Source organism: Chlorocebus sabaeus, chromosome 10 (assembly GCF_047675955.1).
Source record: "Chlorocebus sabaeus isolate Y175 chromosome 10, mChlSab1.0.hap1, whole genome shotgun sequence".
Taxonomy (NCBI): domain Eukaryota; kingdom Metazoa; phylum Chordata; class Mammalia; order Primates; family Cercopithecidae; genus Chlorocebus; species Chlorocebus sabaeus.
This window is the reverse complement of record NC_132913.1, coordinates 121,510,817-121,533,638: the sequence shown is the minus strand read 5'-3', so window position 1 is coordinate 121,533,638 and position 22,822 is coordinate 121,510,817. Positions and strand designations below refer to the sequence as shown.

At 44.3% G+C, this 22,822-nt stretch overlaps 1 protein-coding gene across 1 annotated transcript in view; it reads right to left on the bottom strand.

Annotated features, from left to right (window-relative positions):
- Positions 1 to 22,822, bottom strand: part of TRPM8 (transient receptor potential cation channel subfamily M member 8) — a 102,085-nt gene that overhangs the window by 27,516 nt on the left and 51,747 nt on the right. Inside the window, exons 17-21 of the mRNA XM_007966721.3 lie at positions 22,246 to 22,462; positions 13,874 to 13,965; positions 11,215 to 11,356; positions 9,899 to 10,070; positions 7,287 to 7,464 (exon numbers count right to left, since the gene is read on the bottom strand). Of these exons, the coding sequence (XP_007964912.2) occupies positions 7,287 to 7,464; positions 9,899 to 10,070; positions 11,215 to 11,356; positions 13,874 to 13,965; positions 22,246 to 22,462 (801 nt within the window). The remainder of the gene's footprint in view (positions 1 to 7,286; positions 7,465 to 9,898; positions 10,071 to 11,214; positions 11,357 to 13,873; positions 13,966 to 22,245; positions 22,463 to 22,822) is intronic.

Below are 22,822 nucleotides of genomic sequence, written 5' to 3'. Positions count from 1 at the left end.
TAGGCTGAGGTTTATTTATACACCAAGGTCCACCTGACCCGGACAGCAGCAACTTCCAAAATGTTCTGTTTCTCTCAAGTCAGTCCAGGACTCAGCCAAATAGACATGAGGGTTCTCCAGAGGGGGGCTCCTAATGGATTGATGCTTCCACCTGCTTTCCTAAAACAATTGTTTTATTCTGTAGACATTGTTTTCAAATTCTGTAAAGGGGAGAGTGAATTCTGCAGAAAAAGATTTTCTGGGCCAGCACGTGCACACCCCCTCAGCAAAGCAAGCATCAGAGTGGCTTACAGACCATCTCTCATGCCCAGGGTCTCACCCGCCCCAACTGAGATGGTTCTCAAAGTCTCCTTGACAACCAGTGGCCATCTGGTGTTGTCCCTGAGAGAATTCTGCAATTTTCCCTTTGTGCATCTCTCCAGCAATATCTTGTGCCCTTGGCATCCTGTCCCTGGCAAACACCCAGCTGGCTGGAGACGTGCAGTGACAGCTGAGGTCCATCTCCTGAAACCAGTTGAGCACCTTCAGCTGAGCAGGAGAGGAGGAGGAAGGAGAGGCCCTGCAGAGGGACAGCAGTTCAGAAACTCACTGAGAGTGGAAATGGTACCAAGAGGGAATAGACATTTAGAATTCAGATAGCTTTGTACATAAATGAAGTCCAGAAGTATGTTAAAAAAATATATACCATGACCACGGAATAGGATGACTAAATATTAAAAACATTTATATCATTCATCATTTGTACAATACATCACAATACTAGATCAAAAGGAAAAATAGCATTTCAATAGCTGCTAGAAAGTCTTCTGGCAACATACAACATCCTTTTCTGATTAGGAAGAGAAAGAGAAAGGAGCTTAATAAACAAAAATGAGGAGGAACTTTCCATGGCATGATAAAAAGAAAAAAAAAAAAAAAAGAAAGGTAATTTAGTAAGGAGAGTCATTCCAGAATAAATAAGGAAAACTTTAATATCCTTCCTATGTACCAAAAAGTAGTCACTGAAAAAACATAATAGAAAAAGTACCTTACTTTTTTTCCTCCAACCATAAGTGGCTGGAAATAAATTAACAAGGAATCTGCCAGATGCATATGAAAAAGACCATAAAACTTTACTGGGAAATTATATATGTTTGAATAAGTGAAAATCATACCATTTCTTCTCAATAGTAGGATGCTAAATTCCCTTAAATGATTCTACAAAGCTAACGTCATCACAATAAAATTCACAAGAATTTTTGGGGGAAGGAGAAAGAAGAAAGAATTCACAAGACAAGCCTTAGGCTCCTCTATACAATTAAATATACACGAAATGCCAGAAAAGTTTTGAATAAGAATAATAAGGGAAACTTGTACAACAGATGTTAGAATGATTTAAAAAAAAAAAAAAAACTTCAGTAATCAAAGCCATTTGGTAGTAAAAACCAAAATATAAAGACAGATCCACAGAACAGAATGCAAAGTCTGCAAAAAAAATTCACAAGGAAAAAGTAGATGCTAAAACAATGGTAGAATTTTCAAATACATTGAAATACAAGAAACTTGTCAGCTAGCTCTCTATCAGATGGACGCCTCATCCAAACTTTGCATAGATTTCATGCATTTTCCTTTGTCACTCCTTCCCCAGCACACAGGCAATATCTAACCAGTACTGCTCCATGGCCCGTGGTGACACTGACTTTTTGCTCTCTCTGATGCACTGGTGCGTATGTTAAACTGTGTAACACATCCTGGTTCCCCTCTTATTCTGCAACATCAAAAAAGCAAGTACAAAGCCAACAACAGCCAACAGTAAGAGATGACCAGCGATTGGATCGCACTGATTTTGGAAGGGATAATTCAGGTTAGTATATTGCTAACAGAGTAAGCAACTAAGACTGTGCCATATACCTGCACGAAGACCCATGAAATTTCTCTTCACTTTCAGGAAAATGTCCAAATTCTTTAATATGCCATAAAAGACCCTCCATGACCTATCTCCTGCAGACCTTTCCACCCTCCCTGGCTCTTGATTCCTCCTCAGACTAACATTATCTCCCCTGCTTCTACATCTCCTACCAACACTCCAGGCTCTGGGTACATGATCCTTCAAGCAAACATCACCCCCATCTAGAAGCTGCTGCAGATCCTAGGCTCCCCCAGCCAACAGTCTCACAATTAATAACTCCCTCCTCTGCAAACAGCCTCTCCATGCTGTTTATATTACATTATATTATATACATAATACTCAAATGTTTCCATGTCATCTCTTCCCTTAACAGCAGGGACTTAACCTTTCTCTGCCTCCCACTCCTTATGTGTAAAACGGCAATAAGGCTGCCTGCACCTGAAGCAGGTTGGATGAGGTGGTCAGAGCCTCCCTTGACAGGAAACAAGACACTTGTCAAATTGATGAAGAGAACAAACCGCCTAACAGTGCACAGACCGCATCCTGAGCTCGTGGTTAGGACATCCCACAGCAAAAAGGCAGGAGCAAAAGGGAAGAATCCCCACACTTGCACAAGCACAGAAACCTGTGATTAGTGTCCTTAGGCTGAACTGTGCTCATTATAATAGTAAAAAACGCACCCCCGGAATGCTTATGAGACATACGATGGATGTACTAGCACGTACAGCCACTGCAGGTGCGGGTCTAAGAAACCACTCCTAACATGCTTAATAGCAACACCCCTTTCCACTCCTTAATGAATAATCATGCAAATTTCCCATAAGGGGACACCCCCCAGTATTAGACAGAGCTGTCTTGCCTCTGAACGGCCCGTTCTGACCAACTGCTAGAGTGTGTTTTGGTTTTGCAATCAACTCTCTTGCTTGCTTTTACTTTTGACTCACTTTCAAATTCTTTTCTGTCCCGAAGTCAAGAACCTGAACTAGCCCACTGGCTACACACCTACACAAAAATGAGTCATCATTAAATGAGGTGACCCCTGCAAACCACTTGAACCTGCGCCTGGCATAGGAAAGCTTCAATAAATATTACCTATTGTTACTATTACAATTATCTGTGCTCTTCTTTCTATTCTTTCCACCCCAATTCAATAACCTCCCTTAGACTGTTCACATACCACTCAAACTCTTAGTTTGTATTGGGTCATTATTTTCTTCTTTCTACTTTTCTGCATGTTTATATTATTCCTAAGATCTGAAAAACATTTTTAGAAACTATTCGACATCACGATATGTTTGACGAGTCCTTTTCAGAACTGCATGGGGTGAACTTATGTTCAGGACACGATGCTTATAAACGCCCTAGCTCCTGGTAAGTCGACCTGGAGTCATTTACTGACTTTAAGGTCACTTCCTGCCTCTGATAAACCACACAGGGCCTGTGATCGATAATTTTAATGTAGAATAATCACAGATGTTCACGTCCATTTCCTTTCTCTGTTGAATACCATCTAGAGAGCACTCCAATACTCCTTCAGAATTCCCAAGGGTACATTTGCATTGCAGTTAATAAGGTTGCCATTGTGTATGGTTAAGCTTTTAAATGAGTATTTTGATGTGGTACCAGGGAAGGGTCACAGCCTGGGGCCATCTGCTCACGGAGTAAGCCCTGAACAGCTTTAACAATGACCAGAAACAGTGTTCCAAGGACTTAACCTAAGGATACCAACACGGCGTCTCTCGCTGTTCTGGAGTCCCTGGACAGGTATTAGCAAGGAAAGGGCCTCTGGTTTAAGCCGGAGCTAATCGAGGAGGCTCCCCAAGGACAGGGATGTTGCAAGTTGTCACACGTAAGCACTGACTGGGGCAACAGTAGGATGTGATGCAGTGGCTCTGGCCTCGTGGGGAAGAGACCTGAGTTAAGCCAGATAACGCGCAGCCAGGACCACAGTCACTGAGCTGTTGGGACTTCATCTCCTTCACCTGAAAGTGACAGATGAGGCTCCCATCCTGCTTAGCTCCAAATTCAATCATTTCATTATAAAAATGCAGGTAATGGATTACAAAAGTGTCACGGTTCTCGTGAATGACTCCTTCAGACAGCTCACAGTGCACAGATTCAAGAGAGCTCTAAATACCATATGCCTCACTGAGATTTACCGAGTTAGCATAACTCAAAGACCATGGCTTTAGGAGCTGTCGGTCTTTTTGTTTAATGTCTGTAAATATAGTTAGTGGTAAGTTCTTACAGGACTATGTAATGTAGCTACGAGATCTTATCACTGTAAGGAAAGGCCTGAAGCCATCCCACTTCCCCCTCGCCTTTGCTTCAGGTTTTGGGATTGGTCTGCTTTTTTTCCCTCTCTTGTGGAGACATAATCACCCATCACCTGCTGCTTCTCTCTGCAGCTCAGATGTTGGCCCCTCTGATGTTTGGACACCATTTGGACATCATGACATTGGCTGGCTGCTTGTGAGTCAGACAGGCTTCTGGATGCCCAAGTCCCTCCCTGCCACCAGCTAGGTGGTGAGGGAGAGTTTCACCTTCCCTCCTTAGGGCCATGTGGAACTAGCAGCCACATAATCTTCATGGCCCAGACACCCAGCACAGAGCAGATGTTCAACATTTACGTGATGATTCTCTTGCTGATTTGTTACTCACCATTGATGCTTCTCAGTATATAATACACCAGGAAACTAAGCTCATAACTAATAACTAAATAATGAACTAAACATGGGTAAGAACCCATTTTTTTCATTCATTGAATAAAACCACAAAGTGCCAGGTGCTGAGATGGCAGGCTCGATCTTCACCCTCCAGAGTTCACCGTTTGCAAGGAGAGAAGGTTGTTACTATGCGAGCAAAAAAGTGCCATAGGGGCTCAAAGAGTCTCTGTGTGACGTGGGGAGGCCATCAGGTACCACCCTGGCAAAAGATGATTCCTGTCTCTGTAAAGAGCAAGCAGGAACTGGGCAGGAAGAGAAGTTCAGGATGGAACAGGCAATTCAGACAGAAGACAAGTATGTGCAAAGCATCAGGCACGGCGGATCACCCCATTTAAGGACGAGCATATGGGAGGCCTGCCAGGGGACAGAGAGCAGGGAATGAGCATGGTGGGGAAGCGGAGAAGCCTGAAATTTATCCTGAATGCTGTAGGGAAACACTGAAATCCTTTCAGAATTTTAAGCAGAACAACGACTGTGTTAGTCCATTTTCACACTGATGATAAAGACATACCCAAAACTGGGCAATTTACAAAAAAAAAAAAAAAAAAAAAAAAAAAAAGGACGTTTAATGGACTCACAGTTCTACCCGGCTGGGGAGGCCTCACAATCATGATGGAAGGCAAGGAGGAGCAAGTCACGTCTTACGTGGATGGCAGCAGGGAAAGAGAATGAGAGCCAAGTGAAAGGGGTTTCCCCTCTAAAACCATCAGATCTTGTGAGACTTACTCATTTCCATGAGAACAGTATGGGGGAAACTGCCCCCGTGATTCCATTATCTCCCACTGGGTCCCTCCCATAACATGAGGGAATCATGGGAGCTACCATTGAAGATGAGATTTGGGGAGGGACACAGCCAAACCATATCAGCCACATTTTAGAAATACCACTTTTGGTCACAGTGTAAAGAAGACTGGAGTGGACTGCAGAAGGACATCTCCAGACACTGGGAGACCAGATGGCAGCACACTGCTCAGTCCTTTTGATATGTGACCTCCCCAGAGGTATGTGCTTCCACACAGCCCTGCTCAGAGGGACGCCACTGGCCAGAAAAGGCAGGTCACCCTCATCTGTAGTCCTTGCACATCTTGAAATCTCAGGGCTCTATTTGACAATTGTCTTTTCCTTATATTCTTTTCTAAATTATGAATGTAATGTGTGATCATTGTAACCAGTGAAGTATATACTTGATTTTTAAAGTCCATGTTTTTACTGTTAGAAAACAATATTATGCTATAAAATTAATTTGAAATTTGTTTTTTATATTTAAAAAATATCATCCTTTCAAGTTAATAGATATAGATCAAACTTTGTCTTTTAGGAGCGGCATAATATTCTGCAGTGTGGATACAGCACACTTTCTTTAACCTTTCCCTAGTGATAGACATCAAATAGTGATCTAATAAACATCTTTGTACATACATCTTTAGGATAGATTCCCAGATGTGAGAGGTTCCAACAGAGGTTTGCATGTTTTTCCTTTAATAACTGTTTACAAATTACTTTCCTAAGAATGGGAAGTGAGTCAGGTTCCCAGTAGCAATGTCCATTTCCCAGCATCATCCCAACACCAGAGACTCCCTTTAACTTTCGTTCATCTGCTGGGTTCAAAATGGTGTTTCATTGTTTCCATCTGAACTTTCCTATCCACAAAATTGAGTCCTTTTCTATATGCTTATTGGTCATTGGACTTTTCTTTCTCTGAATTATTTATTTTCTCTGACAAGTTTTCTATGGGTTGTCTTTCTCTTATAAATTCACAGGAGCTCTTTCTATTTTAGGAAATTCTTTATATGCAAACATTTCCCCTAATTTATCAGTTATTTCTCCTAATTTATCAGTTATTATATGAAACTGTTTTATGTAATCAAATATGTTTATCTTCTCATTCAGAGTTTCTAGGTTTCTGGTTTTGAATTAAGAGTTCCCTTCCACCCAAAGGTTTAACAAATAATGTATTAAATGTGCATATTTGTTGGTTAATTTTCTTTCTGACTGTGATGGGATTTGTGCACTTAAAATGCTGATATACCTTAAAGGAACAATATAAAACTAAGGCTCTCCCACTGAAACTACCACTGGGGCTCTTTGCAACCCTCCTAAGAAAGATGGAGAGGAAATGAAAAACATCATTTTCTAAATGTATAAAGAAGAATTACCCATATTATTCCCTCCAATCTCATCAGGCATGAGCCCTAAAGGAGACTCATTCTCCAGTCTCTGCTCTTTGTATTCTGATTTAAACTGAAAAATGTAAAACAGTAACTAACTAAAGTCTGAGTCCTGGGATCCTAGAATCCACACCACTGAGCCCCCTAGCATATAAGGCACCTTGGAGACAAGTTAAACCACATTTCTGTCGCCAAGGGATGATGTTGTCACCAACCTCACGGAGCTCCAAAGAGCTTGCTAAATGGATGTCAAATACACAGCCTGGATTTGATGGAGATTGTCACAGGTGCTTGTCTTCAGTGTCAAATAAACTCAAGGCACAGCTTATATTTTTAATATGGTCCCTTTAAAAAGGCCCCACTCCCTCTAGTCCACCAATCCCCCAGAAGATCTCTAAAGTATGTTCCTCAAGGGTGGGACCTTTGTGATGCTCCCAGCACCTCCGGCCTGGCCTGGGACCTGGCCCAGGGTGGACATCAGTGAACATGTGACTGAACACATACCCAAACATGGCGACCAGCAGGTTGACCAGCAGGATGTTGGTGGATAACATGTAGATGCACACCAGGGGGATGGTGATCCACTCAGGGAACCGGGGCAGGTTGTGCTCATCCAGCTCCACGCACAGTGGCTTGGACTCATTCCCAGTGAAGGTGCAGTGGGCAAAGTCATACGTGGTACCTGAGGATGTAGAAACCAAGAGGCAAAGTGAGGACCCTCTGGAGGGGTGAGAATGATGGCATCCCCAGGGCCTCAAGAACGTGATGGTCATGAAATGTCTTAGGTCGTGTTCTAAGGCACTTTATCCAAACAAGTCACAGTCCTTAGAATCACTTGTTCATCCACTCAATGCGTATTTACTGAGCAGCTACTAAGAACAAGGGGCTTTGCTAAGATCAAGATAAAAGGAAGGGCCAAGTGAACGTGTTCTTTGCCCTCAAGAACGTTCCAGCCTCTTTGGATAGGCAGATAATCAACCACACACATTTAAAGGCTCAGCCCATGAAAAGTGCTAAGAAGGACACACACAGTGCTCTGAGGGGCATAAACTGAGACAGCTCATCCAGGAGCAGCTTCCCAAGGAGGAAGGGTCTCAGAACTGAGAGCAGAGGATTAGCAGCAGGAACATGAACTAATGGGGAGGGTGGGAGCCTAGAGCACCCCACAGAGGCAACAGCATGTGCAAAGGCCCTGTGGTGGGGGCGAGGTGGGGGTTGTAAACATCAGTGGAAATGAGAGAATAACATGTGCACTGAGCAGACATATTAACGTTTTACTTTTTTTTTTGTGACAGAATCTCGCTCTGATGCTGAGGCTGGAGTGCAGTGGCACAATCTTGGTTCACTGCAACCTCCACCTCCCAGGTTCAAGTGATTCTCCTGCCTCAGCCTCCCGAGTAGCTGGGACTACAGGCGCATGCCACCATGCCTGGCTAATTTTTGTATTTTTAGTAAAGGCAGGGTTTCACCCTGTTGGCCAGGCTGGTCTCGAACTCTTGTCCTCAGGTGATCCACCAGCCTCAGCCTCCCAAAGTGCTGGGATTACACGCATAAGCCACCATCCCCAGCCTATTTTTAAAATTTTTACACTGAAGTGATGGGAAGCCATGAGGCTGTTTTAGGCAGAGGAATGACACGTCAGATTCCCTTTTCCAAAGAATCTCTCTGGCTACAGCACAGATCAGAAGGGGCTCGAGGGGAAGGAAGGTGAGGAGGTTGTGCCTAAGACTCAGGCAGGCAAGTGATGAGGATGGCTCGCGGGGTGGCAGTGGTGACAGAAAAAACAGATTTCAAAAAAACATTTAGGAGATAAAAATCAACAAAACTAGTGGATGAATTGAATAGCGGGGAATGAAATCCGAGAAGGTGTTAGGGACAACACTGAGGCTTCTGACAGCAAAACTTCACAGGAGGACACTGGGGAAGTTTGAGTCTGGAAGTGGGCATCAAGACCCTTTTATTAGGATGTGCCAAGGTGCGTCTGAGAAATCTCAGAGGAGGGGGCACTGGGTACAAACGACTGGCCTCTGAGAGCTGCTCTGTGCCAGAGATCCTCATCCGAGTGTGTGTGGGGTCATGCCGGCCAGTGAGAGGCCCCATAGAGAAGATGTGCTTTACCAGTTTTGCCCATGAAACAGAGACAGCAAAGTGGAGTCACTTCCCTGGGACACACAGCACATGAGTGGCTACCCTGGATCTGAACCCCACCTGCCAATTCCTCTTTAGATTCCGGTGGAACTAAAACCACGCCCGTGGAGGGTTGTTATGAGGACGAAACGCGTCTGTTTCTGTAAAGCGGCAGGCACAGTGTGCAGACTGGGCGTGACAATACCAAGGTGCCTTTTCACCACTGCAGGGGAAAAGAGCTGTTTCTAAGGTCTTGGAAGAGGCTTCAGCAGATGGGGCCAGAGAGACTTAGGAGGCCAGGAGGATAACAGAGAAAACAACAGGCACGGAGAACTGTGACCAGGAGTAGGCTCTGGCTCAGGGAAACCAGGACGGTTTTATCATGGCAGGATAGGAAATGATGAGCCAAGGCTATTGTTGTCAGCATCCTAAAGATGCTTCAGCCCGCCATCCAAAACACACACAATTTACATAGCCCCTCACTTTCCTTCTGTAAATCGGGTGTGGGCAAATTAAAACCATCTGTGCCACCATCAGCCTGCCTCCAAAAACCAGTTGGCAGTGGACTAACTAACGCCGGAAGTCTAAATTCCAGGTTCCAATGTGGATTTTCCAGTGTTGTTCTTTTTGAAAGAAACGGGAGCCCAGTCATCCTGTTACATGGGTGAGTACAACTCACAACCCTCGTTTCTAAACTAGTAAGCCTTGTTGCCTTCAATTACCAATTTTCAGTTGTTATTGAAAATATCAGAATCACTATTTTTGAAAAGGTTTAACAATTGAAATGTTGGGCACCATCTGCAAGGCTGATGGAAAATCTTGCTTAAGAGCAAAGAAGAGGTTTCGAGGAGTTAGTTTTTACTGTGTGGTGTTGGAGTCTGTTTCACGTGCATGCTTCTGAAGTGCGGTCTCTGGGGCAGCCCTGGGGGCTGGTTCAGGGAGCAAATGCCTCGTCCAAGCTGTTTCCACCTGAGCCAAGTCAGGCTTACCATCCACGTCACTGGGCACCTGGCCGAACATGGCCAGGTAGGGCTCGTAGATGACCGAACGGAATATCCACCTCCAGCGCTGCTCGTTCTGCCTGAGGATCCCTTGCCTGGCCACGCCGAAGGCCACCATCCACACCGCAAAGAGGAACAGGAAGAAGAACACGTCGATGAGCTGTCGGGGAGGACAGGAGAGCGGAGTCAGGACTGTGCCCACAGTCGGCAAGTCCCCCCGGCCTGGCCGTCCTCAGTGGGCCATGGAGAAGAGCAGCGGTTCCAGGGCTCAGAGCATCTAAGTCACCCAGAGTTCACTGACTAATTGACAAAGGCGGTCATCATCATCTTTGGATCTTAGGACATCTGTCTTCCAGGGTTAAAAGCGGTTTGATGCATTTTTGCTTACTGATCTCCAAACCAGCCCAGCAACAGCAGCTTTCTGAGTGGGAGCCCAGCTCTAGAGCAAAGGAGGAATCTAAGTTTTGGAGGACCTCTCTGCCGCTATACCTCACGATTTTGATACACTTTTAACCCCAAAATTATTTTTGTAGTTTGTTGGTGTATTTGTTTGTTTGGAAAATAAAAGCTATCCTTATTAGACAAGAATGGACCGTTTCATTTTTTTTTTTTAATTTTGTGCACACATAGCATGAATTCATGGTGACTGGATGTCCCAGAAATGCTTTGAATTAAAACCACAAACTGAAAGAACCTCAATATTGGAATGGAGCTTCCAGATGAGCTCATCTAAATGCTCATCTGATTTAAAGACAGAAACAGTGGAGGTTTGGGTCATCTGGAAAACAAGTTTAGGAAAGCAACACCATCCATGTGTAATTCTGTCTATTACGTGTATCTATAACAAGCCTGCTATAGCCTTTCCCTGTATCTATACTACACAGTTAGATGATTCAAGTTCCAATCCTCACTGTGCATCTAGCTCACCGCTTGTCTCTAGACAAACACAGTCCTCCTTGGACTCAACTGTCCCCATGTATAAAATTGGCATAAAAGTTCCTCCCCTGCCCACACTCTTAGCAAACTGTCAAGACTCAAATGAATGTACATTGTAAAGTGTAAAATCTAAATATGTATGAGGTTATTTGTTAACAATGCACTAAATGACACTGTTTGCTCCTCACGACCATCTTTCATTAAATTTTAACCTGGGAGAGGCCCCTGATGAAATACATCAAAGAAAGCAAATGTTACTGATGGTGAAATGCAACAGTCGTTCTAAGGACAAAATCCTCCTGTCAACCATTAAAAGAACTCTGGGCCCCACAAGAGAAATGATGACTCCAAATATTCTTGACTCTTACCATCCTCTGCAGCATTATAATCTTGGGTCCTAAGTTTCTGCTTACAGTAAAAATGTGGATCAATCTTAGAGTGAAAATAATGTAGTCCAGACAGAAAATGACTCGTCCAGAATACAAAGAGCTTTTATTAGAAGAGTGGAGGCTAGGGGAAAAAGAAGGAACAGAATTCATGAGATATTGACAGAACATTCCAAAGTTTTGTTTCTAAAAATAACCCAATTTCAAGAAACAGGCAAGAGCTGGAAGGTTGAGTGAGTTCAAACAGGCCAGAAATACTACCCTGCAAAGGCCATGATCTTCTGCTTTCATGGACTCAAGTACAGTCAAGGACATGAAAAGACATGAAAAGCAAAGACATCTCACCAAACTGAGCTCTCAGAGGTTCCTGTCTCTTTAGCCCGCCATCCTCACACACTACTGCAGGAACCTAACCGTGCTATTGCTAACTTCCCTGGCTCACAAGGCTTCTATAATGATACCAACCCCCAGCCCATCCCCGTGACCATTTGGGACTTCACCCTGCCAGCTTTCCCCTAATGAAACTTACCTCATTTGCACCAGATCATTTGATTATCTAACCACCTGCTAATGTGCTCATTGAAAGCCATCTGTGCTTTCTAACTGGAATGATCTAGAATCATGTCCAACCAACTGTGGCTCAAATGCTGGAACTTTAAACCCAACCAGAAAGGGAAGCTATCTGAAGAGGAAATTGACATTTTTACCCCATTCAAATTGGAGAGTTGAACACTCATTGTAAACCGTCTCATTCTGTATAAGTGTAAATATGAATGGTTAAGCTTCTTTACAAAATGACATCATTTGAAAGTACTACTCATATATAATTGCTAGCTTTATCTTTTTTAAAAAAATTGAAACAGGGTCTTGCTATGTTGTTCAGGCTGGTCTCAAACTCCTGGGTTCAAGTGATCCTCCCACCTCAGCCTCCCAAAGTGTTTGGATTACAGGTGTGAGCCACCATGGCCCAGTTGCTATCTTTATCTTAAAAGTTATTTGGGGACAACAGGCCAGTTGGGATGCAGGCTAGGCAATGCAAACCATGGTTTGGGGCATACCCTAATCTCTCCATGATGTGGAATACACATTGTTTTTTTGGTGGTAATTTGTGGTTGATTTTTCTAATCCCACACTCTGGCTGTGCCATTGAGGAAATATGCTTGTAACTGGAAGGGCAGACTCCACAGCCAGCATTCAAATAGAAGTTAAGTGCATATTAGAAGGTCATATGGCCCAACACGAAACAATGCTGTATGATATTTAACATTCTCAGCATCTTCTCCTCTTATTTGACCCAGCAATCCCATTACTGAGTATATACCCAAAGAAAATAAATCGTTCTACCAAAAAGACACATGCTCTCATATGTACATTGCAGCACTATTCACAACAGCAAAGACATGAAACCAACCTAGATGCCCATCAGTGGTGGACTGGATAAAGAAAATGTGATACATATACTCCATAGAATACTGCACAGCAATAAAGCAAGAACATGGATGCAGCTCGAGGCCATTATGCTAAGCGAATTCACGCAAGAACAAAAAACCAAATACCACGTGTTCTCACTTATAAGTGGGAGGTAAACACTGAGTACATATGGACATAAATATGGGAATAATAAACACTGGGAACTCCAAAAGGGGCAAATGAGAGAGAGGGGGCTAACTGCTGGGTACTAGGCTCACTACCTGTTGGGTACTATGCTCACTACTGGGTTGGTTCAACATATGCAAATCAATAATTGTGATTCGCTACATAAACAGAATTAAATGCAAAATCTACACAATCATCTCAATAGGTACAGAAAAAGCTTTCAATAAAATCCAACATCCCTTCATGATTTAAAAAAAAAACTCAACAAACTAAGCATTGAAGGAACAGACTTCAAAATAATAAGAACCATCTATGACAAATCCACAGCCAACATCATATTGAATGGGCAAAAGCTGGAAGCATTCCACTTAATAACTGGAACAAGACAAGCATGTTCACTCTCACTACTCCTATTCAACATAGTACTGGTAGTCCTAGCCACAGCAATCAGACAAGATAATGAAATAGAAGGTATCCAAATAGGAAAAGAAGTCAAATTATCTCTCTTCACTAATAATATGATTCTATACCTAGAAAACCTTAAAGACTCTGTCCAAAGGGACCTAGGACAGATAAGTGACTTCAGTAAAGTTTCAGGACACAAAATCAATACACAATAATCAGTAGAATTTCTCAATTTCTATTTATTTCTCCCCGTGATCAGGTGCGGAGGCTCATGCCTGTGACCCCAATACTTTGGGAGGCTGAGGCAGGTGGATCGCTTGAGCCCAGGCATTTGAGACCAGCCTGGACAACATGATGAAACCTCATCTCTACTTAAAAAAATAATTTTCCCCAAAGTCTATAAGAACAAAGAGAAAAATCACGCAGGACCCCTTTTAAATTACACATCAGTGGGAGGGGGAAGAGGGGAGACTCAACTTCATGCCAACCAAGCTGCATCTCTATAAAGCAGACACAATGATCTTGTGTAACAATCTCTAATGAGTAATAGACTTCCCTTGGGTTTGAAATGTCTGCAGAGCTTTTCTCCACTTTTGTACTCAAAACACGGCAAATTAGGAAAAGTGAAGAGAGTACTTACCGAAACACAATTCCTGCTATGAAGTAAAAAAGCCCCAGCGTGTCCATAACATTCCACAGGTCAGTAAAATAATTCACCCCATTTATGTACCACTGTGTACAGAAAGGGACAGAGAGGGACATTAGCAGCTTGGAAATATCAATCACTTTCAGATTTTTCAATGTCCACTCATTTTCTTCCAGGTCCTTTTTGAGCCAATGACGTGTTTGCTTATTCTTTCATATGCCAAGTAAGCCCTACCACACGCCCCACGCTAATCCGGGAGGATTGGAAAGTAGGTTGCACACTGGCTGTTCTGCTCTTCATGTCTGCTGGCAAAGTCAGGAAAAAGGATTGACGTATCCTCACCGTTTTTTCAACAGGAACCTGCAGAGGGTGAGTACACCCTCTGTAGGCAGATGTAGACTGTCCGGTCACCATGTACAGTGGTACAGACTGTGCACTACACCGTCCTAGAGGGCATTACTCATATTGTTGTCATCATAGATTTGTGTCATTACTGTACAATTGTTCTGTCACATGGCAGTAAAACACCTTGATTAAAAGGAATCTTTTTTTAAAAATGTGCACAGAGGTGCTGTATATAACATCTATGAGGACAGATGTGGTCACAGAAATGACTGACAGGAACAGTGTGCCTCAGGGACTGATGCGTATGTATTGGTCATGATTCTTGGAAGAAAGTACGTCAGGAAAATACTGAAACAAACAGAGAGTATCCTTTCTCTTTTCTCATTTTCCCGAAGAGGGAAAGGAGAAGACCACATCTGGATGGCTCCTATATCAATCCATAAACTGGATTTGGGTAATTCCAGAGCGACCAGCTAATCCTTTCATTTGTCCATCCATTCAAGTTATATTTACGGAGAGCACATGGAATTCCAAACACCTGTGCCAGGCTCCCGGAGCACAGAAACGTTGATGCAATGCTGATTCTCAAGGAATCTACTGTTTGGTGGGAAAGACAGATGTTAAACATGTGGAAAAGAAATGACACGAACATCGGTATGGGGATGAGACCGAGGCCCCAAGTGAATTCAAAGAAGGAAACCCAACACTTGTGCAAGGCAGGGAAACAACACCAAAGAAATGTCAACAAAGCAACAGGGCACTTCTTAATGTTACTAAATGAATTCACCAATAGTTGTTCATCTGATATTTAGATATTATATTTCCTACTTTGCTGCTGAAACCACAGCCCAGAGAGGCTAAGGAACTCACTCAGCAAGTGGCAGACCTCACGATTCTGAACCCGTCAGTTGCTTCTTCCCACATCACTCTGCTTCTTCAGATCCCACAGAGATCCTACAGTCTCAGATGTGGAAGGGATTCAAGACACATCATTCATTTCTCAAGAAGCATTTCCTTTCCTTCATTTATAAATCCGAATAGCAACTTGAGTGGGCCAAGGGGGTGAGGGCACTATGAAACCAAGCACCCAGGAAATGTTAAATTCCCCCAGGCTGGGGCAGCACCGTGGGGTGTGTCAACAGTCCACTCACTATGTGAAGACTCAACTCTCTCTTTTTAAAATCAGTACATAGGATGTTTATTGCAGCATTTTTGTTGCAGGGAAAAGTATAATCTGGGAAAAAGATGTGATCCATCACTAAAGAAATATTGAATATATTACAATCATGTTTTTTAAAAGGAACAGAGTGATGTCATTTGTCTTGGAGAGATTTCCACAAAGTAAAAGAGAAAGCAAAATGCAGAAAAGTATGAGAAATGGAATCTTGTTTTTGTAAAACAAAGAATGAAGAAAAAAGCCCCCAAACATACATATGCCTACTCTATTTCATTAAACCTCAGATTATAAGAAATTGCAGTTTCAGAGATGTTAAAATGTGAAAAAAAATGACATCTCAGATTTGATGTAATACAGTGTGTGTACATAGCACATGGACCAAATAAAAGCAGAAAGAGACACAGCAGTTTATTAACATAGCTTGAGGGCGTTGTCTTTAGAGTAAAGGTTGAGAAAGTCCGTAGAGAGACTAACAAAGAAGGAAAAAAAGGCTCAACAAGCACACACATACACACATATACACGCACACAATATAATATTCCATTTCTGTGAAATATGTGTGTTTACAAGAAACTAGGTTGAAAAAGAGATCTATGTCTAAGATTAACTTGCAGGAAAGCCCATGAGAAATTCTCAAAAAAAAAAAAAAGCAAATTGTAGGGTGATGAACACAGTATGATTCTGTTTGGATAAAACAAACAGAACGCCTGCATACATTCCTCTCTTTATGGGCATGAAGAAGGTTGTGGAAGATTATACTCTAGATTGGGCAGGATTATTCTTTATATAGTCCCACTTGTGATAAGCATTATTACTTTGTGATTTTATAAAACTCAATAAAATAAAAATGGACAAAAATTGAAGGGAAACAGATACATCTTGCCGTATAGCTAAAATACGTTTGATATTTTCATTTGTATTACAATTCTCTCTGCCAATAACCATTATTATCAAGACCATAATAAAGGACAAGAGATCTGCTAATTCCTCAGTGATCAATGACAAAATTCAACTAGGCAGTCCACATGGTTTATATCTCTTAATGTATTGTCAACATTCTTGTCACCCTGTTCACTCAGTTCAAACATTCTGCCTAGGCTCAGAAACCAAGACAGGCTCCTTCAGGGAGCCACAGGAACTGTCTGCTTGGCTGGTGCTAGCAGCTCCAGTGGCCCCTCACCAACAACCTTTTGCTCTTCTGGTGCCTGGTAAGATAAGGGGGATTGGGAACGTCCCTCCCTGCTGCTAGCTCCCCGCTTAATGCCCTGCAATAGGAGGCAGGTAGGCACCGGGAGACTTGCACTGCCCCAGCCCAACCTCAGCCTGGGAGACTTTCAGAAGCCTGACCTACATGAAGAGAGACATCAGAAATAGGTCAATTCTGAGGCTCCAAGTTACCATCGCAGGGAGAAAACCTGTTTTTAAAGGAAAAGAGGCCTCTTCTCCGAGCGGAATGCCAGAGATAGGCTGTATTCACAAAATCCCAGGACACTATGTCATCCTATCCATCAGGATTTGGGGATTCAGCATTCCTCAAGATTGAAAGGTGCCCCCCAGTGAAGGCACGATGGGACTCATCCCATTTTAAATAAACATCCCCAGTGTATGTTTAACAGACCCAAGGATTATTTAGCAACTGTATTTGCACTTATTGACTGCCTCGTTTCAAAATTCCAAATTAGCATTTCGACATCTGCATTCAGGCAAAGGGACACAGGTACATACAGAAGCGCATGACTTTTCGACACCCAGACACAACCTAAATCAGGTCACACCCTGGTTGGGTTTTGGGTTGGTTTTTTTTTTCCTAACAAGTGTAAACTAGGTTAATTAAGACAGCACCAGGCCAGCAGAACTGTTTCTTAGAGGAAAGCAATCCCATTTAGGATGTCAAATGCATGAGTCTGCAGACCGGAAGAGAAACAGCGACCCCGAGTGTTGGATTCTTTTAACGGTAAGAATCTCCATGGCTATGTTCTACAGACCCGTTCATGCTGCAGAATCACAGCTGTGAGGCCGGAAAAGCCCTCGGATGGCAGAGCCACCTGGAACACACGCTGCTGACCCTAAGCACAGGGCGCTTCCCATACTGTTGATTTCATACCCAGGATTGCTGAGTTAAAAGTGGCCCATTCAAAGATAATTCTTAAAAATAACAAGAAGAGATATTTAGTAAGCATCCCCCCCATATCCGGCATCACACACAATGAAGGCAAACAGAATAGGTGGGGGTCAGCCAGACCCCTACCCTTCCTCCCATAGGCCCAGGGAATTACTCACAGCCCGTTGTCCTTCCCCAGTTCTCCTGCGCACCTGCTCCTGTCTACTCCCACCCCACGTCCCTGCCCTGTGTCCTCCCTGAGCAAAAACACCTCATGCTAACTCTGCCCAGGGCCTTTCTCCAAGAAAAATGTACTTCTCCTGAGTCTCCTCCTGCATGACCCGAACAGGTGACTTAGTAGCTAAATGCACATAGGAAATTGGCAGAGATGTCTGTGATTTACAGACTTTGGATTTCACTATTGCAAGTCCTCTGGGCCAACCTCCCAGTAAATGTAAGACTCGCCCACTTAGTGCTGCTTGCCGATGCTCATCTCTTCTCCTTGAAAGCTCCCAGAAATCATCATGAACTGGTAGAACTCTCCACGGGGGAGGAGATCTTCGTCTGTTTGGTCCATTGCTGCTGAGAACAGTGCCTGGCACAAAGTAGGGGTGTGAAATATTTGTTGAAAGGAAGAATGCATTAATGAAATACTTGGATGAAGCCAAGACCAATCTCCCTGCAGCTTACATCCAGGCCAAGGTCTGCTTCCAAAGCAACCCAGAACAAGTCCTCTCTCTCAGATTCTTGTTTTTTGTTTGTTTGTTTGTTTTGTTTCTTTTTGTTTTGTTTTGAGATGGAGTCTCGCTCTGTCACCCAGGCTGGAGTGCAGTGAAGCAATCTCAGCTCACTGCAACCTCTGCCTCCAGGGTTCAAACAATTCTACTGCCTCAGCCTCCTGAGTAGCTGGGATCACAAGCACGCACCACCACGCCTGGCTAATTTTTGTACTTTTAGTAGAGATGGGATTTTGCCATGTTGGCCAGGCTGGTTTCAAACTTCCTGACCTCAGGTGATCTGCTCGCCTCGGCCTCCCAAAGTGCTGGGATTACAGGCATGAGCCACTGTGCCCAGGCTCTGGTTTCTTTAGATGCCTGAAGGAGTCAAACAATGTCTGGACTTGCACAGCAGCTTCTGAGCCTTAATGCAGCAAGGGAAGCAGGGTCAAGGATAGGTAGAGAAATGTTTGGGAGCCTGAGGAGGTGAAAAGTAGCAGAAAAAGGACTTTTGACTTTTCATCAACCATTCTGAAAAGAGGCCACCAAAGTGCCCTCTGCCCCAGAGAACACCCTTGAGCCCCTGCCTGTGGGGCTATGGACAGGGTTCCTCTCCAGCTCCCCAATGCTGGTCTCCTGAGTGTTACCATGGCCACCCTAGGGCACACAGCCCTTGGGTTGAACTATGAAGACCTTGCTTCATCAATCCTTTTAGTAAAAACACACACGCTTGTTAGAAACATGTCAGTGCCAGCTCCTGTGCCAGCCCCTGAGGACCAAATGTGAATAAGAAATAAACATCTAAATCAAATCATTCCCATGCCATGCAATTCTGAGCAACAACAAGAGTATGTGTTAGGAACTGGAAAAGCTCAAAGGAACCTCCCAGTGGAGTTGATGCAAGAGATGCACTAGGGCACCATGCCAGACGTCCATCCTCTTATTCTCTAAATAACCTCTTGCAGGTCAAAAAAATTCAGTAAGTTACTACTGCACCAGCCATTCGTAATTCCAGCTGGTTTTTTCTCCCTCCCCACCTCCACATTTCTCCTGTCTCTCGTCTCTCTCTCTCTCTCTCTCTCTCTCTCTCTCTCTCTCTCTCTCTGCTAATTTGTGCTCATGACTCATTTCCCCATCAGGTTATGAATCCATTGTCACTTGATTCTACTCAGTGGCTACCTTTGAGATGTCAGGCTGGTCACCTGAGTCATGCAGTGTGCTGCTCCAGTTCCTACAGACCCTGTGCCTCTTCCAGCAAACTCTGCTGCCCCCACAGAGCTCAGGTTCCTGCCTGTGAGTGGCCACCAAGGGTTGGAGGCCTGTGTGACCTCCCAGGTGGTCCAGCTGCCTCTCCTGTAAGCTGTGCCGGAAAGGGCCTGCCAGGAACCAGAGGGCTGCCCTCCAAGGCTACCAATTTCCACAGACCAGGCAAAACCCTTTGGTGGCCAGGCATGGTGGCTCACACCTGTAATCCCAGCACTTTGGGAGGCCGAGGCGGACGGATCATGAGGTCAAGAGATCAAGACCATCCTGGCCAACATGGTGAAACCCCATCCCTACTAAAAATACAAAAATTAGCTGGACATGGTGGCGCGTGCCTGTAGTCCCAGATACTCGGGAGGCTGAGGCAGGAGAGTCGCTTGAACCTGGGAGGCGGGAATTGCAGCGAGCCAAGATCATGCCATTGCACTCCAGCCTGGGCGACAGACCAAGATACAGTCTCAAAAAAAAAAAAAAAAAAAAAAAAAAATTGGCACTCACCCTACTCTTGGGGCAGACACTATCCCAGTTGTTTCCAGTACATAATAAGACATCAGCCAGCCCCTCAGAGGGAGTGAGAGGTAGGGGGTGTTGGGGCTTTTCCCCCTCCAGTGCTACAAAGCCCCCAATCTTACCCTTTCAGCCCCTCCCTCTTGCAAAAGCTAAGCTGAGAATGCTGTCTTTTTGTTCCTGAAGCGCCTTTGAAAAGGGTCTTGGTCATGGTCAACTACAAGTGAGAGTGGAGGACACCACGCCAGCTCAGGAGAAGGGAAAACGCAGGACCTCATCCAGAGTGAGCTCCCGCACCATGGCTCCAGGATTCCTAGCTGGATGAGGGCTGCTTCTCTCACTTTCTCACTCTGGTCTGGGCCCACCCTGTTCTAAACGATGAATTTCCTTCAGTCTTTCTCTGCTTCCCTCAAATAGAATATTTCCATTCCCTCGCTGCTGCTGACGCATACATAGCAAAGCACAACACAGAGCAAGGAAGTAGGATGGCAGCTAAGAGAAAGAGACTTGTTGTAGGTGTTACAGGTTAAATTGTGTCTCCAAAAATTCACACATGGAAGTCCTAACCCCCAGTACCTTGGCATGTGACATTGTTTGGAAACAGGGGCACTGCAGATATCACTAATTAAGTAAAGAGGAAGTCATGCTGAAGTAGGGTGGCCCCTGATCCAGTACGACAGATGTCCCCAGGAAGAGTGGAAATTTGGACACAGTCACTCATGCAGGAGTCACCCCTGAGGACGGGGATCAGAGTGATGCATCGACAAGCCAAGGAATGGTGAAGCTTGCCAGCTGGCCGCCGAAAGCTAGAGGAGGGGCTAGGACAGAGTCTCCCGCACAGCCTTCAGAGGGAGTCAGCCCTGCCGACAGCTTGATCTCAGACTTCTGGTCTCTAGAACTATAAGGCAATGAACTTCTGTTATTAAAGCCATATGGTCTATGGTGCTTCATCTTGGCAGTCCTACAGACTAACACTGAGGGCATGGCCTGGGCAGGGCTGTGACTTCCCAGGGCAGTGCATGGGACTCCCATACGGCTGATCCAAAGTTAGGGAAATCCCCTGCACATAGCAGGGCCCTGTGCTGGGGGAAGAATTGCTGGTAAGTGAAGCCTGATAATCCTTCTGTTCAACACTGGCATGAGTCATTTAGCGTACGCTTCCTCCACCTGCATCCCAGCTCTATTCCCCATCTGCACCTCAGACCCTCTAGGCAAGGAAAGGCAGATACATGGCACTGGTGCCAGGACTCTTCTCACAGGTCATACCCATGGCAGACATCACTAATCAATCAAAACACTCTCCTGCTGAGAACAGACAGACCCTTGGAATCTTTCTCAACCCAGGACTGCTGGGAGTCACCAAAAAATGTCTGTCAGAGTTGGCATGAAAGTTTAAGCCAACATAGGGTTCTTATATGAGTCAGTGACTCTATAAGGGCAAGAACAACACTCTTTGCCCCTCCAGATCTCCTGCAGCACATGGCATTGTACCTCGGAAACTGTCAGTGCCTAGCATGCACTTGCTGAATTGATGTATTTTTGCATTTAGGTTCAGAGGGGACAACAACAGCAGTTCTCAAACAATTTGTAAACTGCTAAGTGTGAAAGGATTTTCTGAGATGACTTTTCATAATGGTTTAGGGATAACACCACTTTCACCATCGACATTTATTTCTTCAACGATTACTAACCAAGCGCCTGCTACACATGAGTCCTGAGCTAGACTTCTGGGTTCAACGGTAGAGAGAGGATGCCAAAAAATGAAGGTCCCAAGAAACTGCAGAAAAGCATCATGAATAATTCACACCAGCTCCCTGAAACCCACAGGGAGTTACATGACTTTAAAACATTGTTACTCTGACATGCTGGGCATTAAGATGCTCTTAGCTCAAAAGTCCTGCCAGTTCCCTGCTACTTATCATGCCACGGTAACGGCAAACCACTCCTGATGATGGCAGTGGGTTTACCATCCTGGGTCTCTCTTCTCCTCCAACACTCCCCCATTCCTGACTAATACATCTCCATCAATTAACATTCATTAGAGAGCACAGAATAAACTTGGTACTAGGAGATCTTACTGAATTACTAAGGGTGTGAAAATGCACCTTCACACTCACGGATTAGCACCTAAAGAGAACATTTATTTTGGGAAAATAATGACTTTTGAACTTCAGAAGCAACTTCTATACCTCTTGGCTTTAGAAAGATGCCTCCCACAGAGGAAGCGAGGGGATTCCTGCTGTCATGGCTGCCCTACCTGTCTCACTTCATCACAGAAGAGGACAAAGACCAGCGCGTACAGGACCAGCTCAGGGGGGTGTGGCACCGAATGGAAATCCATGAGCAGCACGTAGGCAAACAGCAGGAGGAAGGCGATGTAGAAGACCACGTTCCAGGAGAAGACCACGAAGGGGGAGGTGAAGAACGCCACATAGTACCAAAGCAGCTTCTTGTGCTTGTCAACAGGCTTCTTCCTGGACCCAGAGATAAGGGCATCGTCAGCGTCCTTGCAAGCATGGGACGGGCACAGCCCTCCCCTCCTTCTAAACATAGATAAATACAGACCCGTAGCCAGGAGGAAGAGACAGGATCAAAACTGTCCTAAGATGGACCCAACTCCAATTCAATACTTGGCATTTTGCAATTAACAAATCCACATTCTGCCCCAGATATTAAAGACACAACCCCACCTCTACTCACTTAAGAGGGAACCCAGGAAAAGTCAAGGGAGAAACCAGACCAAATTCATAGGCACCAATGTGAACATCATAAGTTCTAGGCTTTTTAATCATTTACACGAGAACACACATATGTGGATGCATCTACACACACTG